Genomic DNA, 16,105 nt, shown 5'->3' with positions numbered 1-16,105 from the left:
ACTGAACTATTTATAAATGTTTCAATGAATTGAAAGGCACCTACATACTTGCTCTTGTGTATAGACGCCTAAAGTAAATTTTCACAAAATGGAATGGTCATTATATGCCAATTTATCTCATTTTAGAAACAAAATCTGTTTATATAACCTATGCAACTGAGAATAGTTTTATTCTGCTTCTAAGCAACAATTTTTAACATGCAAGGCTTATTGTAAGGCATTCTGGGGTAATGGGATTAAAGGGGAGGAGAGAAACTAAACATTCAGCTCTTTGAAACGCATCTTCTCTAAACTGAACTGTCTATAGAAGATACAATTTGACTTTTGATAGTTTTCCTCCAGATACTTTTCTAGTTAATGGGAATCTTAGAATGCTATACCTCATATTCAATCTTATTAGAAAAAAAAAGGTAATCAGAACAAAGTGTGACCCAGTGAAATATAACAAAAGATGAAGACATTGGGGTTAGTCATTATATACTGTACCCTGCAGTATAGGTGTTGAAAAAAAGAAACTGAAAAGTGGCATGATATAACTCAGTTTTTGAAGCCAAAATTTTTAATTTAACCCTAATCTAACACTAACTCCCTTCTATACAGGCCTTAGCAAGTCTCAACTATCTAGTCTTGGTTTGACTGAAAAAGAAAATCACTTCTCATGATTGGTTACAAAAAGTATGATACTAAATACATTAATTAATCAGAATTTTTTTTAGGGCTTTCTAGAAGAATATCTAGGTATGTTCAGACTGAGTTAATCATAAAATTCTTTTTTTTTTAAGACAGTGGAATAAATTCTGGGAGTGATTATGGATGATCTTTCAACTTCTAAGAATATGGATAGAAAAGAACGACTGACTCACAAGAAAGTAGAAAAATGGGATACTTGCATTAATTGCTACATCAACTTAATTTAGCAATCAGAATTTAACAATTAGTATTAATAAAAACAAGTTTGAGGTTTAGTAATCAGAAATTTAATATAGAGATATACTTAACTATGTATAGTATGTAATTAAAAACAAGCTGAGATATCAGAGAATTATAATATCACTATTGTTGTTTATTCTATTCTTTATAAGAAAACTATTATAGCAATATGGATTAAAAGTATGACAATAATCTTGGGAGAAGTGGATCCAGGCCAGGCTAGGATTGATAGAAACTTCTTAAAAAGCACTAGGAATGGGATGTCAGAGTTAAATTGAGCCAGAAATTACTTACTGCACTAATTTAGCTTTTCTTCTGACATATTTTACATCATAAACCATTTTAGAGATTTTATTTCCATTTTTTTTGAAAAGATATATTTAGGAGAAGGACCAAGCATTCTGAGTCTGAACTATGGGTCACAAAAAAATACTACTGTTAGTATTATCTATCTGATACATGTATAGTATTGAGTAGCTATAAGGTATTGTTCTCCTTCAGAGTGCTGTCTTGGGTATAATAGCCTTTATCTCAAGTATTTGTAAGATGTTACATGACAGTGAAGATATTTACTGCTTAATTTTTTTTTATTTTTAAACAAAAAAATTTTATCATAGCTATTCCCAAAGAGTCCGAGTTAAGAGAAGCCTATTAATTCAGAAGAAAATGTGTCTACTTGCTAGATTACCTATGATGATATTCTAACATTGATCATTTTCCTTGATAGCTGAAATTGAATTATTAAGGATCTAGCACTTGGATCCAGCCAATAATTTATAATCCTGCTGACATATCCCACAAGGGGCAGAACACAGTCAATGGAAAAGCTCCAAATGAAGTCTCATAAAAAGTCTCAGAAAATTATACAATTGTATAAGAAACAAATTTTGAAAAGAATTTTTATTTTGCATTGGAGCCAAAATGTTATTAAGTCAACTTCAGTGTTAGTGTGACTTGCGTGTCCTCTACCCTGCCAATTTAATCTTTATTTCATAAACGTGAGCATGAAGCTGCAGCTAGAAAAGGAAGAGAGAGATAGGGAGAAAAGAGACAGAAAGTAAAAAAGATGGAGATGAGAGGACAAACCAATCAGATTTGGAATTACCAGTCAGCAGAAGTTTAGGAAAAAAAAAATCACCGAGTGAAATCGTACATTTACTCTGAGAGAGTATCCTTTCACATTGCCTTCTAGGTGATCTCTGAGCTCCTCCAGCTTTCGATGGAGCTACATGTAAACATCAGAAAATGAATTGAAAAAGCAACTTGTTCTCTTTTCAGTTTTCCTTTTTCCTTTTAAAAATAAGATCACAGCATTATACATTTCTCACTGCCTTTGGCAAACATTTCAAAACATTAAAGATCTTTGTATAACAGAAGAATACATGTTCAATAACCTGTGACTAGGAAGCCAACGTTTTACTTTAATTATAGCATCTTTTCTCCCCAAAGTGTTAGAGTAAATAAATAAATACTGTAACTATCCTTATAATTCCTTAGAGATTCACTTTAAAATTTTCTATTTGGTAGAAATGTGGAATAAAAATACTTAAAAATTATGAAATTTGTCTTTCCTTCCCAAACACATTTTTTGATTTAAGGCTGAATGAATACATATTAAAGTAAATTGATTGAACCCTAACATGTATCTTTTTTCTTATACATATATATGTGTATATACATAATCATACTGTACATACACTTAAAAAATAATAAGCACACAATTATAACTTGAAGTTCTATACAGCCAAAAGCTGAATTTAGAGATAATTAAACACACACACACTTGCACACACAATCCAATTTATAGCAGATGGTGCTGCACTTACAGATGCCATTTTATCTTTATTTCACTATCAATAATTTCTAAAAAGTTATGTCACACTGTACCTTTTCGCTTGAATCTGACTCATAATCCATTAGGCTAAACAACAGTGGACTTATCTTCCCTTAAAGACAAAGGTAAAATATGATACCTCACAAGAGACAGTGAGGAATGCTACTGATATATCATTGGGATGCATAAACTTGTATTTTTTTTACTGAATAATTTTAACCTTCCTTGATTTTGAAACAGGCATATAATCAACACTTCCCATCCCCTCTCGTTATCCTTAGTGAAAAAAACATAAAAAAACCCAACCAACCAAACAAAAAACCCCCCACAACAAATCACTACCCAGTATACAGCAGCGTCAGAAACAGAGAAGATGGCTTGTCTGGAATAAAGGACACAAACATACAGACACACCTTCATCCATGTGCACTCATGTGTGTGCACACACACAAATAAATAAACGACAACAAAAAAAGTAAAATTAAGAAGGCAGAAGAGGCAAGGAGAAGAAGGAGTGCAGAAATTAGTGCTTCATAAATTGTTAAATGAAAATGAAGGGGAGGTGTATAAAATTTTGAATTGACTTAATATTAGGCCTTAAGGTAGTTAATTGAATTTTGAGACATCCCAATGCAGTGAACTGTCTGTCATTTTGATTAACAGTTACTAATGCTGTTAGGACAAATGGGACTGAGAGATACAAGTAGTGGTTAATTTGGGGGGAAATTCCTCTGCACATTTTTAAAATTCAGCAAATTTTCTACCTTGCATTTATGGTGGCAGCATTAAAAGTGATCAATGACTATGTCTTTGTTTCTAAAGGGTGATAACTGGCTTACCTTTTCATTGTGATTGAATGTTAGAGTATCGAGTGCCCAAGATATATTGACCAAATAGATATTTAAAAACTAGCAAATGGGACCATCAGATCAGAAATCTTTAAGCTGTGTATTAGCAGATTACATACACAAATGGGCAAACATTTGGATATATATTAGTTTCCACTGATTGTTATATAAATTTTTTAATTGAAAAAAAAAACAAATGGGATTAAGAGTGTTTAAATACTATTAGCTATACATGAGCCCATTACACCAGCATCATATAAAATTCCTTTTCTAATTCTTAAGATTCATTATATATAACAAATGTTACTATCTCATAATAGTTATTTTTCTGGTATGAACTACAAATGGTAATGACACTAAATAAAATTTAGTTACTTTTTATAAAAAAAGCAAAAAGGGGAGATAATATTCTGAAAATAAATATTAGTTCTCTGTGTAAGAGGAACTTAACACATAGTCAGTGACATCAATCAGAGGAACGGTTTACTCTAGAACCCCAAATTATAGGCACCTGTAATGAGACAGTTGCCCTTTCTCTTGTTTGTGGTGCCATTCAAAGCTAGTTATTTGGCAGCTTGCCTTCAGCTGGTTGCTCTATGTGCAGCTGAAACAAACAAAAAAAAAAATGACCCAACAGCCAATAAAAATATTAAAATAAAAAAATGGGATGGTGAAAAATGGAAAAAGCCCCCTTCCTCCCACCACCCTCCAAAAAGGAAGAAGTGTAGGCTATAGACGAAATCTTGCCAAAAAAATGTTAGAAACATATTTACTTTGAGGGATCCAACTCTACTAGCAACTCCTTTGCTTTCATCCGGCCGTCTAATTTGCTACAATGAGGGAAGATGGGTAAAAAAGACAGAATAAAGAAAAAGTGAACTTAAAAAATTTTCTACACATTAGTAATACATGCAAAACATCAATCGACTCTTCGAGGTACCTCTTAGGATGCCAAGGAGTTAACTAACCCAGAGGCTATATGACATGCTCTGCAAATAGGCTGGTTACTAGAATTCAGTCTTTATTATAGCACTATTCCTGAGATTAGGAAACGGGCACTTACTTTTGGTTATCTTGGGGACTTCTGATGTAGCAGTTTCTGGAGTAGTGTTACATTTGCATTTGGTTTACGAAAAACAAAAAATTACAAATATACCTATGCAGAGAACTTTGTCTCTTTAAGGATTATAGTGTTTATTCCATTATAATATCAGAAACATCAATGGTATGACTAGAAACATGAGTGTTCCCTAACTGGAAAGATCAGTTCCAACAAGCACCATTCTTGGTAGGTGACAGAGTGACGCTCCTCTGCTTGCTGACCCAAGTGCTGAGGTTGTTCAGCTGTAACTGAGATTCCCAATTAAACAATTGTGCTGCCCAACCAGAAAATTTTAATGCCAGACCAATGTTAAATACATCCGCTCCCTCAAAACTGTCTGTTATTTCACTTAAATTTTCCTCTTGGGTAAGATAGAGAAAACTAAAACTGCCATTTTAAAAACTGGTTTCACTTTAAATGAGAAAAGGAAGATTCTCAACACAAAGTGTTTCATTTGATGAGGTACAAATTAGAATTTTTTTTTTTTGCTTTTTTATAGAGCTGTAACAAGAACTAATATTTGGTTAGAGAGGAAGATAAACAAAAAAAGTAGAGATGAAGGGTGAGGAAGCTTCAGACCAAGTGTTTTTACACTATGGGTTCCTATGCGTGCAGAATGATGGTCTCCTTTCAGACCAGCATAGGTCAAGTTAGCTATGCTGGCTAGATGCTCGTGTGTGTGTGTGTGTGTGTGTGTGTGTGTGTGTGTGTGTGTGTGTGTCTGTGTTTGTTTTGGGAGATGATAGAGGAAGCATCGATGTGATGCCAGGTTCCAAGTGTTAAAGTCCTCAGGAAAAATAAGACACCTGACCATGCTACAAAATTCTATTTCCTGGAGTCAGGCTGTAGATTATCTTATCCCTTTTAGGACACCACTGATAGCATATGGAGCCTGCTTAGGAATAATACTGAGAAAATGGAATTTTCATTTTGAAAAAAAGCATTATGGTACATAAGAATTATATCAACTTTTGGTTTTACTTGATATAGTTTTTACTAATGCTTCAGCATTAACTAAACATTATACACAAAAGATAATCACCAATGCTCATTCTTCTTGATCAAACAGAATTCTCAAAATTAGAAACAATGAATACTAATTAGAATGGCAACACTGTAAGAGAGGGCTTCTGAATGGGCAGGGTACTTATAATTTATATCTAGTCCTTCTCTTGTGCTATTTTCTTTGGTCTTAGAGAATATCTTTATACCAAAAGCTGTTTCCCATTTTAAGTGGAGACTCACAATATCTTGATGATAAACTAGGTAATTTCCTATAAAAATATAAATTCTAATGCCCTATGCTGCTTTCTGAAAACTTTTAGAAGCTATGAAGACTTTCAGAATTGTTACCCAGTAACAAGTGAATACCATTTTCTATACAGTGTTTTATTTCTAGAAGGCTTAAAATTACATCAATTCCGGCAACATGAAGTATCTTCTTCAAGGTTATTTGTTAATAACAAATCTAGGAACAATACCCACAGTTCCTCAGTTCCTGACTTCTAGTTTAAGGTTGTATTCCCTTTATAGGTGTGGAAATAAAAGGGCTGGAAAAAAATTGATGCTTATAAGAAGATGTATATGTATATATATGCCTCTGCCTGACTTGTGTGTATCTGTTTCTCCATTGATGGAAGAAATTTTATGTTACTGTATTTATTTATGGAAGAAATTTTTCCTCAACCATTTCAGTTCCAAATGCAAGTGCAATTACCAAAACTTAATGAGTTATAAGAAAGGATAGCCACCCGTGAACTCTAAATGTAAAAAATAGACTATAATACCAATTTAAACAAAGATTTTTGGGAGTAGACAGCTCAACTGTCAATGCTTGACATCAATTTTCTGTATATAAGTCTGGCTGTAAATTTAGACTATCACAAGAGGAAGACTTCAGAAAACCAATGTGGTTATTATCAAAGCCAGAGTGGTTGTAATTCAAGTGTCATGTGATTATTTTTGTGGCACCTGAACCAGGTATAATAGCTAATACTGAAAAACTTCAGAAAGAATTTTTAAAAGTATGTCTCATAAACTAAAATTTGAGAACTAGAGAAAAGTCACATCAATAGATCTTAAAGTTTAATACTCTCATTTATTCTAGTCAACCCTTGATCATCAATTGATGGAGTAGTATAAATAAAAGAAATTCATAGCTAATCCAAATGCCTGACTGTCATTTTTCTTTGATAATAATTTAAAAGTAATCACAAAAGATTATCATTTGGATGAAATAAATTACTTTAGTCTTCACGATAATTTTAAGAGCCTCACATCATTAGCTACTTTTACGTATATTTGCCTACGAGGCTAGACATTTTGCATCAGTAGTAACTAAGAGGAGTAAACTGCAAATATTTATATTACATATAGGATCACTGCAACATAAATGAAGTTTCACAATTGGATGGAAAGAATTGTGGGGATTATGATTGGTTGATATTATTAGTGTATATATATTAAAAATTAAAAAGTAGTAAAACAAAAAATGTTATCCCTAATAATTTTTCTACCCTGAAGAAAACCTTTTCATAAGTGTTTCACTGAGATTTCAAAAGATATAAATCAGAGGATCAAAAACATTTCAATTTTCTATTGAGCCTCTCAGCTAGAATATATTTAACAAAATATCTATTGAAAATAGTCTGAAAATATTGCAGTGTATCACCTCTTTTGCAACCTTCTGGGAATCTTTCTTCAGAGATTGATTACTGAGGAATCTATCTGCAAGGATCAATTACCAGGATGTGGCGTGTAAAAGCAGTGGAATGACTCTGCTATTTGTATTTACCTTTTTTTATGAGCTTGAATTCTAGAAATATCATGCAACAGAAGAAACTGTCTGGATGCTAATACAATATGGGTTGTTGATTACCTTTGATTTAGTCCAATTCTCCAAACCTGAGTTCACTGTAAGATCATTTCCACTGTTAACAAGATAGAAAATTACCCCATCCCACCTTTACCTCTCTTGCCAACAATAAGTAGTTGTAAACGTTATATTTGTATTAAAGCAAATATGTAGATTTCGGCAAAGAAACCCAACTTTATATTAATTTTTAAAATAAAATATAAAACTTGAAAGACATTTTAGGCTTGTAAAAACCGTATTGTTATATGCCCGTATCCCTGGGTGTATGTATTCACACTTCTCTTTAGTTACTATAGATTTGTGAAAAAATCTGAGAAAAGATTTTATATTTTCTGGGTTTGAACTCCGATTTAGAGAGGTTAGGGGCTTTCTGAAGACATATCAATTAAAAAAAGCTCAGCTACTCTTAAATTCTTTCTCAGGTCTTTTTTTTTTTTTAATTTTTTTTCTTTAACATTTATTTATATTTGAGACAGAGAGAGACAGATCATGAACGGGGGAGGGTCAGAGAGAGGGAGACACAGAATCTGAAACAGGCTCCAGGCTCTGAGCTGTCAGCACAGAGCCCGACGCGGGGCTCAAACCCACGGACCGTGAGATCATGACCTGAGCCGAAGTCGGCCACTTAACCGACTGAGCCACCCAGGCGCCCCTTAGGTCTTTTCATTAAACTTAGACTTTTATGGACTTAGACTTTTATGGACTTTTTATGGAATGCCTAATGTAGTTCTTCCCTCTTTTTCTCATGATATATTTTATATTGACTTGAATTAAAACTGCATAGATTAAACATATTTCCTTTTTTTTTTTGTCCTAGGAACTGAAGTGCTGTATTTTTAGAATTACCTAATTTATGTTCAGAACTACCCCGAGAAACAAATATTTCTAACCCTACTTTATTTTGCTACTTTTTAAAGTATGGGTATCACTGAGAGGAAATAAAACTTCTGTCTTAGAAATTATCTTGTAACCAATACCACTCAGTATATATTGGTACAGTTATAGATTGTTTCTGGTAGTTATGATTTGGAAATTTTTAAAAATGTTTTACTTTAGAGCTCAAAATTTAAACACACTCTTGTAAAGAAATATGTTTTAGGATCTAGTTAATAGTTCAATTCACTGCATTTCAGCTCTGTTGTTTCATCATAAAACAATTTGGTTTCATATGTGATTTACTGTGGTAAAGTAAAAAAGAGGGAAGGAAGAAATGTAAGATAAGTTATAATTATGTGTCAAGGAAAAAGAAATACTTCAATGCATTTCTGGAGAAAAGCAATATGATTATAAATTAAACCAATAAAAGGCTGCAAAGGTTAATGAAGAAATGAGAAATCAAAAATCAGAATCTTGTTAGCAAGACACAGATCCACCAACCTCTTCCCTAAAAAAATTTTTATCCTTAGGAGATCCTTTATTTTCAAGGATCTGATTTCTTATGGTATATTAACATTTGAAATGATTTATTTATAGTTTATTATGGATTTAAATTTTGATCTTTAAGTTTCTGTAATAGCTTTGATTCTAAAACAATCTATACAAAATTAGATATTTATGCAAGTTATTTCCTGCCAGAGCATAATGCAATTCATGTTTTTTCCAAAATTTTTATCTCTCTGAAAGAAATTATAAAGCCATCAATGGTGTGGTATAAAAGAGTTATTACGCACTTCGAAATAACTTTTAAATAGTACAGTGCCTGTTATTAAGAATTATTTATTATTTGTATATGAAACAGAAAAAAATTTATTTTCAAACTTCCACTGAAATGTGATACAATTTTCTACCCAGCAAGATTAAGAATAGAATGGCTTAGCCTAGATATAAAAATGCTCTGGTATAAACAAATAAATAGTTGGTTTTATGAATATTTTTTATAAATCTGAAACTAAGCAAGACATCTCTCTTATCACCAGATTTTATTTAAATAACCAAACAAACATTTTTACTTTTCTGGTTGAAAACAATATATATGTTATAAAATAACTTGCAATTCTGTCCCTGAGCAGTACTGTTTACTAGTTTTTCTAGCCATATGTTTTTTTTTGAGCATTTTCCTATGTCATTAGATATTCTAAAAGATATGATTTTTTAGGTTATATAAATAACTGATATATGTATGTACTATAAGTTATTTAATTATAGACATTAATGTTGGTTCTAAGTTTTCATGAATATGAATAATGTTATGATAAATAATTTTGTACATAAGTCTTTGATGGCTTCTTTGATAATTTCCACTGGATAAATTTCTGGTAACTATGATTGGTTATAATGTAAGAAAAAATTTAAGGCTATATATACGTGTGTGTGTGTGTGTGTGTGTGTGTGTGTGTATGTATATATAGTTGTTCACTTGAAGGTTACACAAATTTATATTCCTACTAGTGTGAATAGGAATACTATCTATCAACTCTTTATCTGATAGATTTCTTGTAAATTTTTTTTTTTTTTCATTTTCAGCTCCACTATAAGGTCCTTGAGGGCAGGGTCAGTAAGTCTTTATACTGCTTTATATCATATTCTCAACACCTAGCATAATTTTGACATAATATCCACTAAAAATATTCATTGAATAATTTTCTGAATTAATGTATTGTTCCGTCGTTAATAAAAACCGAATGAGTAGGGAGAGCAGACAATCCTGAAGTTGTGGGTGAGAAAATACATGACCAGTTTTAGAATATATATCTTTTTACAATAAAAAGATCTAGAGACTATTTTAGTTTGGTATATGCTCTGTATTAAAGTCATAAGTGAGACACGTCAGTAATTTTGTTCAGCTGCTTTTTGCGCAAAACATGCCCTAAACCATTAAAAATCAATTTATAGAAATCAAAACTTTTAAATTAAACTGAATGGTTGGTGTTCTTAATTTCACTATTTCTTGTATTTCTACAGATCTTACTGTCCTATCTTCCTATAACTTGAATAGAACTCTAGTGGATACCAAAAGAAACCAATATTCCATTTAAAATAGATGAGCTTGATCTGAGTAAGAAAAATCTAAAATGAGGTTAGAACATTTTCAGTTGATAATCTCTAACTTTACATAGTAGCATGGAATGCAAAAGCTGGAATAAATAAATGTAAATTATATTAATTAGATATTAATATATTATCAAAGAGAAGGGTAAATAGAGTGATAATATTTATTCAGTTAGTACAGAAACTTAGTACAGAGGAATGGGATTATAGGCCTACAGGTGATTTTAGAGAATACTTAATTTAATACCAGGATGTTACAGAAATAGAAACTGAAGTCTACTAAGTTCTCAAAAAGTTATAAAGTGGCAGACTAGGGTTGATAGCGCCTCATAGGTGCAATACTTCTACATAGTCAATGTTGTTAATTTTTCAAACAGCTTTGGATCCATAATTTTTAAATGTCTGCCAGGAAATCAGTCAAATGCAAATGCTAAACTTGCTTCTTCCATAATATCATTAAACTGAATTTATGAATATGGAAAAGTAATCTCTTTTGGTTATCTATATAAATTATAGGAATCAAGACTTATGAATTCTGCATATACTTTTAAAGGTAGAATTAATACAAGTTGCTATGTTTAACTAAGAGAAAACTAAAACATTTAACTTGTAGAAAATTATTACACTATTTTTTTTAAACTGGGAAATAGTTAACACCTAATATATCCAAATAGTAGTTGGCAAAAAAACTGCTACATCCCTGAAACAGAATACCAAATAAGCAATAAAATTGCAGAAGATAATTTTTAAAAATGTAAAGAAGTTCATGACATAGAAAGATGTTCATATTACTAAATGAATGGGATAGGTTAAAATATTATATAGTTTAATAGCTAACATTTAGTGTGAAACAGAATACCAACTTAGTAATAATATTGCAGAAGATAATTTTTAAAAAGTAAGAAGTTCATGACATAGAAAGATGTTCATATTACTAAATGAATGGGATAGGTTAAAATATTATATAGTTTAATAATAACAGCTAAGGGTATAGAGGTAAAGAAACTTTCTGAAAGTCACACATCTAGTAAGTAATAAAGCTGACATTCCTCACCAGGCCTCTCAGACCCCAGAACCTGAGCTCTTAATCACGGCCTTCCCATTATTCTCCACTTATATAAAATATTTGAATTTATAGAAAAAAAGAACAGAATATATAGCAAAATTAGAAGTTGCTATTTACTAAGGGTAGTTATACAGGAATTCTTTTTTTCCCCTGTAAAATGAGCATATACATATTACTTTTTTTAAATAAAAAAAATGCCACTTTAGACTACCTGAGCTATAAAACTGTTAACTCTGTAGCTAATAATTGCTGGTTAGTTGTATCTTTTCAGGCTAATCAAAATTCATTTGCAAGTTCAGATTTCAGGATGGCAATTATACATTTCACAGTTAAGTTATACTGAACTTCAGTGATGAACATATTTTGTGAACATTCAATAATTAGGCAAGGATGGGATGAATTCCACTTTAAATTTCTATTATATATAAAGGCTGAGGAGACAATCAGATGAATGAAGAAATAGAAATCAACATCTAATCCTGGATACTTAGCAGAATGTCATAGAATAACTGTTAAAAATAATTTATAAATTCAAAATTTATAGCTAAAATATACTGTTATCATCCAATTTCAGTTTTATAAAAATATGAAATACTTTACCATATTGGGTAGTACCTTTCTCATTAGAAAAGAATATAAGAGAACCATCCTTTATTTGGAGTCTCAAAAACCTGTTTTGCTATCAAATCAGAATAAAGAGCAAAACATACATGTTGTTATAAAGGACAAAGTAGGCAATAATGAATGAGAGTGGAAATTAGTTATGTCTATAGAAGCCAGGGATTTAATAATAAATAAAACAGCTTGGTGGGTATAAAGAATACCAAGCTAGTATTTATATATGTCAGTATTAGCCCAGTAATGTTGATCTGATTTTTTAAGGAAAAGCTGAAAATTTGTATTTTTATTTAGAAATCTCATCAAGTTTAAATGTTCCAAGCTAATTAAAAAAAATGGGCCATCCTCAATTATATCCCTAATAAAATTATCTTCCAATAGCTATGCTATGACTTGAAAGAGGGCTCTCTATGTATTTATTAGGACAGGATATCCCGGGGATAAATCAGTTGCTACCAAATACAGAAATAGTATCACATTGGAAATGAACAGAATTAGCTGGAAATTACAACTGGGTTATGTGTCTTCAAAAGACTCTTAAAGTCTTCTCTCGTTTTCAGTTAGGTAGGAGGAACTCTGTTCCCTGCCCTAGAATTAATCTGGATCATAGAATCAGGGTGAATCATTTATAATACTTAAGCATGGTACTGGTGGTCATTTACATAAAGGATATAATCTCTGGACTGAGAATATCACCGTAACACTGTCTTCATGGAAAATGAGATTCAGCATACATAATTTTGACCTAGGATATTTTCAAGAAACGTAAGGCAGGTTACTTATTTTACTCTACTAGTCCTTTTAAATACAGTCCATGGACCCACAAAGGTTCTTGAGACCCTTTCAGGGTCTAAAAGGTCAAATTATTTTAACATTAATTTCCTTTTTCACTATATTGACATTTGCACTGATGGTACAAAAGCAATGGTGGGTTGGCACTTTAGTGCAAATCAAGGCAGTGGATCCAAACAGTATGAATAGTCATCATATTATTCACTACCATGTACTAATAGTTAAAAAAAAAAACAACCCAAACTAACAGTTTCAAAAAAGAAGAGCTAGTTTCATTTAACACTGTCCTCAATAAAACAGTAAATACTAATTTAAAACTTGTCCCTTGAGTATGATAAAATGGAAAATATGCATAAAATACTTCCACTGCATACCAAAGGATGAACATTGTCTCAAGAAAAAGCACTTCTGCAATTGAGGTGCAAGCTGAACTAGCCAGGTTTTGCATAGAACACTGTTTTTACTTGAAGGAATGAAAGAATGACAGACAGACTATGATTATCCAGACTTAGATGTCTGGTAGACATTTTCTCAAAACTGAATGAAATGAGCCTGTCAATTCAAGGAAAACAAGACAGGATTTGTTGCTTTTTGCCAAGGATAACATTCTAGCTTTTAAATAAAATTAGAATTGTGGAAAACATATATCACCATGGGCTTGAGAGCTTCCAACGCTTCCAAAACTTTTTTTGACAAGTCTGGCTATTATATCAATGAAGATAATTTTTTTGTATAATATAATGAAATATGTCAACATTTGGAAGAACTTATATTTTCTAAGTGACCAATAAATACATTCCAAAACCATGTCCAAGTATAAGATTCGTTCAAAGTTCAAGATGGCCCAACTGATTTTAATATAGCAGAGTATGGCAGAGTCCTCAACAGGGTTTTAGATTTCAGACTTCAACTAATTTTAATAAAGTATCAATTGTAAATTTTTGGTGTAGTGTCCACCAAAAGAAGATCTACAATTATGTGAAAATGCTCGCTTCTTTTTTTTTCTGACTACATAAATGTGTGAAGCTGAATTTGTTTCTTCATATTTCAACCAAAACATATCACAACAGACTGAAGTACAGAAGCAGGTATAAGAATTCAGTTGTCTTCTCTTAAACCAGACATCAAAATATATTTGAAAAATGTAAAACAATGCCATGTTTTTCAATATTTTTTGTTTTGGAAAATATTTTTTCTTAACAATGTTGTTTATGTTAACATATGAAGGCTTTATTATTATTTTGAAGCAAATAAATAAACATTTAAAAATTTCTCAGTTTTAATTTCTAGAACAGTAAATATTGCTAGATATAACCCACATAAGCTATTTTGGGTCCTTAAAAATTTATAAGTATATAAAGAGTTCCTGAGACCATTAAATTTGAGAATTGCCAGATTTGACCATAATGTTGAGACAATGATTTGCTTAGTATTCCCCAGATAGGGCAATTAACTTTGTACAAAGGAAAACTTCTGATGTCACTAATTCTTTGCTTTCCAAACACTTTGGCACTTGTTGACTCTACATACAGAACCCATAAATTTCTATTTGTCATTAACAATTGAACAGATGTTGATATACCAATGTTGATGTAATTTCAGACAAAAGCAAAGAAATTTAGTATTTAAAGTAGTCTTACTGATTTTGTTTAGCTCTTCAAAATAGTAGAAAATAATCTGTGGGTTCCACTTAGTGTTTTTATCTTGGCTAGAATTTTTACAACTTCACAAGATTCTCCAGACTTGGGAGCCTCAGGTTTCGAACCAATGAACTAACCATATCACATAATCACGCTGGTGTTCACAAAGGAAAATAGTGACAATGTGGAATCATTTGTACAAACTAATATGACTAAGAAAAAATCTCAGAGGGAATATAGATACTAGACCTGATACTAGATCAATAATGCCATTTTTATATGTAAAGGAAATCACACTGCCTTTCAGACATACATATTGAAACTGTGAATGAAGAAAATCATTTATTCTGTATCCAGAAGAATCTAAATTCATTTGCTCAAAGGAAAATAATAGAAACCTATAGTGAAATCATAATTCTGCATTTTGTTTGAATAGAAGATTAGGCATTAGTGTATTAAATGAACACACCCTTAATATTAAGGTTATTTCAATACATATACTTTTTAGTCATTTCATAAACTTTAGTTTTAGATAGACAGTATTTACATTTTCTTCCTGAGAGGAAAAAATAAACTTGTTTGTTAGTCTGGGCACAAAATTCTATTCTAATCTCTAAGGTACAGGGGATATGTAACAATAGACTACACTTATTTTTTAAAGTCAAACTTCAGATGCTTAGGCAACAAAAAGATACTTAAATTGGTCTTTAAAAATTATTCCCTATTTTAACAACATCTACTGGGATGGTGAACTGATTGAAAGTTTGGATTTTTTCCCCCCTTTTTTGCTCTGGTCATTATTCTTTACCTCATGCTTCTTGATTTCAAACAGAGATGTTACTAACTTTTATAATGGAAAAATCAGTATTCATATAAATTGTGAGTCATGTTTACTTTACAAGAGAATTTTTATGTTATAGAATTTTTCTTTTAGCAAACCATTTTTTGGGAGACAACCACCATGTCAGAATTTAAGTCTTCTAAATATTGCCCACTACTATTGAAATAGAATCTACATACTATTTGACATTTTTGGCTAAGCCACTGTTTTACTTAGGGCAATGAAAGATTAAAATCTCGTTTGTTCTTACAAGATACTTCACAGTGTCACAAAGCAAGTGGAGTAAAAATCATTTGTCATTTCAGACAGATTTAATTAAAACAAAATAACTGATATAAAAGAGAAATAATTTTTTCCCCACATACAATAAAATATTATCTCATTTCAGCAAATAAATATTTGTTGGAGACAAAGCCATTTAATAAAGAATTGTTTAGAAAAGATAATACATGGTTATCTTTACTAGATTTTGTACTAAAAAGGAAATCCAAATGGTATATGGTATACCTTTTGGTATATACCAAAAGGTAAATCCAAATGGTGTAGATCTTGTCTGGTATATTTTATAGAT

The 16,105-nt window shown here is 31.3% G+C and overlaps 1 protein-coding gene across 14 annotated transcripts in view; it reads right to left on the bottom strand.

The window, feature by feature from the left end:
• GPHN (gephyrin) overlaps positions 1–16,105 on the bottom strand; it is a 636,202-nt gene that overhangs the window by 190,231 nt on the left and 429,866 nt on the right. For 7 of the 14 annotated variants that reach the window (XM_043556386.1, XM_043556392.1, XM_043556394.1 and 4 more), the window contains one exon: positions 4,386–4,442. The exons of 6 other annotated variants lie outside the window; for them this stretch is intronic. In XM_043556386.1, the coding sequence (XP_043412321.1) occupies positions 4,386–4,442 (57 nt within the window). Of the gene's footprint in view, positions 1–2,083; positions 2,156–4,385; positions 4,443–16,105 lie in introns of all 14 variants that reach the window. One more of the 14 variants, XM_043556401.1, reaches the window with a different exon arrangement.

The sequence above is a fragment of the Prionailurus bengalensis genome, chromosome B3 (genome assembly GCF_016509475.1).
Source record: "Prionailurus bengalensis isolate Pbe53 chromosome B3, Fcat_Pben_1.1_paternal_pri, whole genome shotgun sequence".
NCBI classification, from domain to species: Eukaryota; Metazoa; Chordata; class Mammalia; order Carnivora; family Felidae; genus Prionailurus; species Prionailurus bengalensis.
This window is presented reverse-complemented; position numbering and strand designations above follow the sequence as displayed.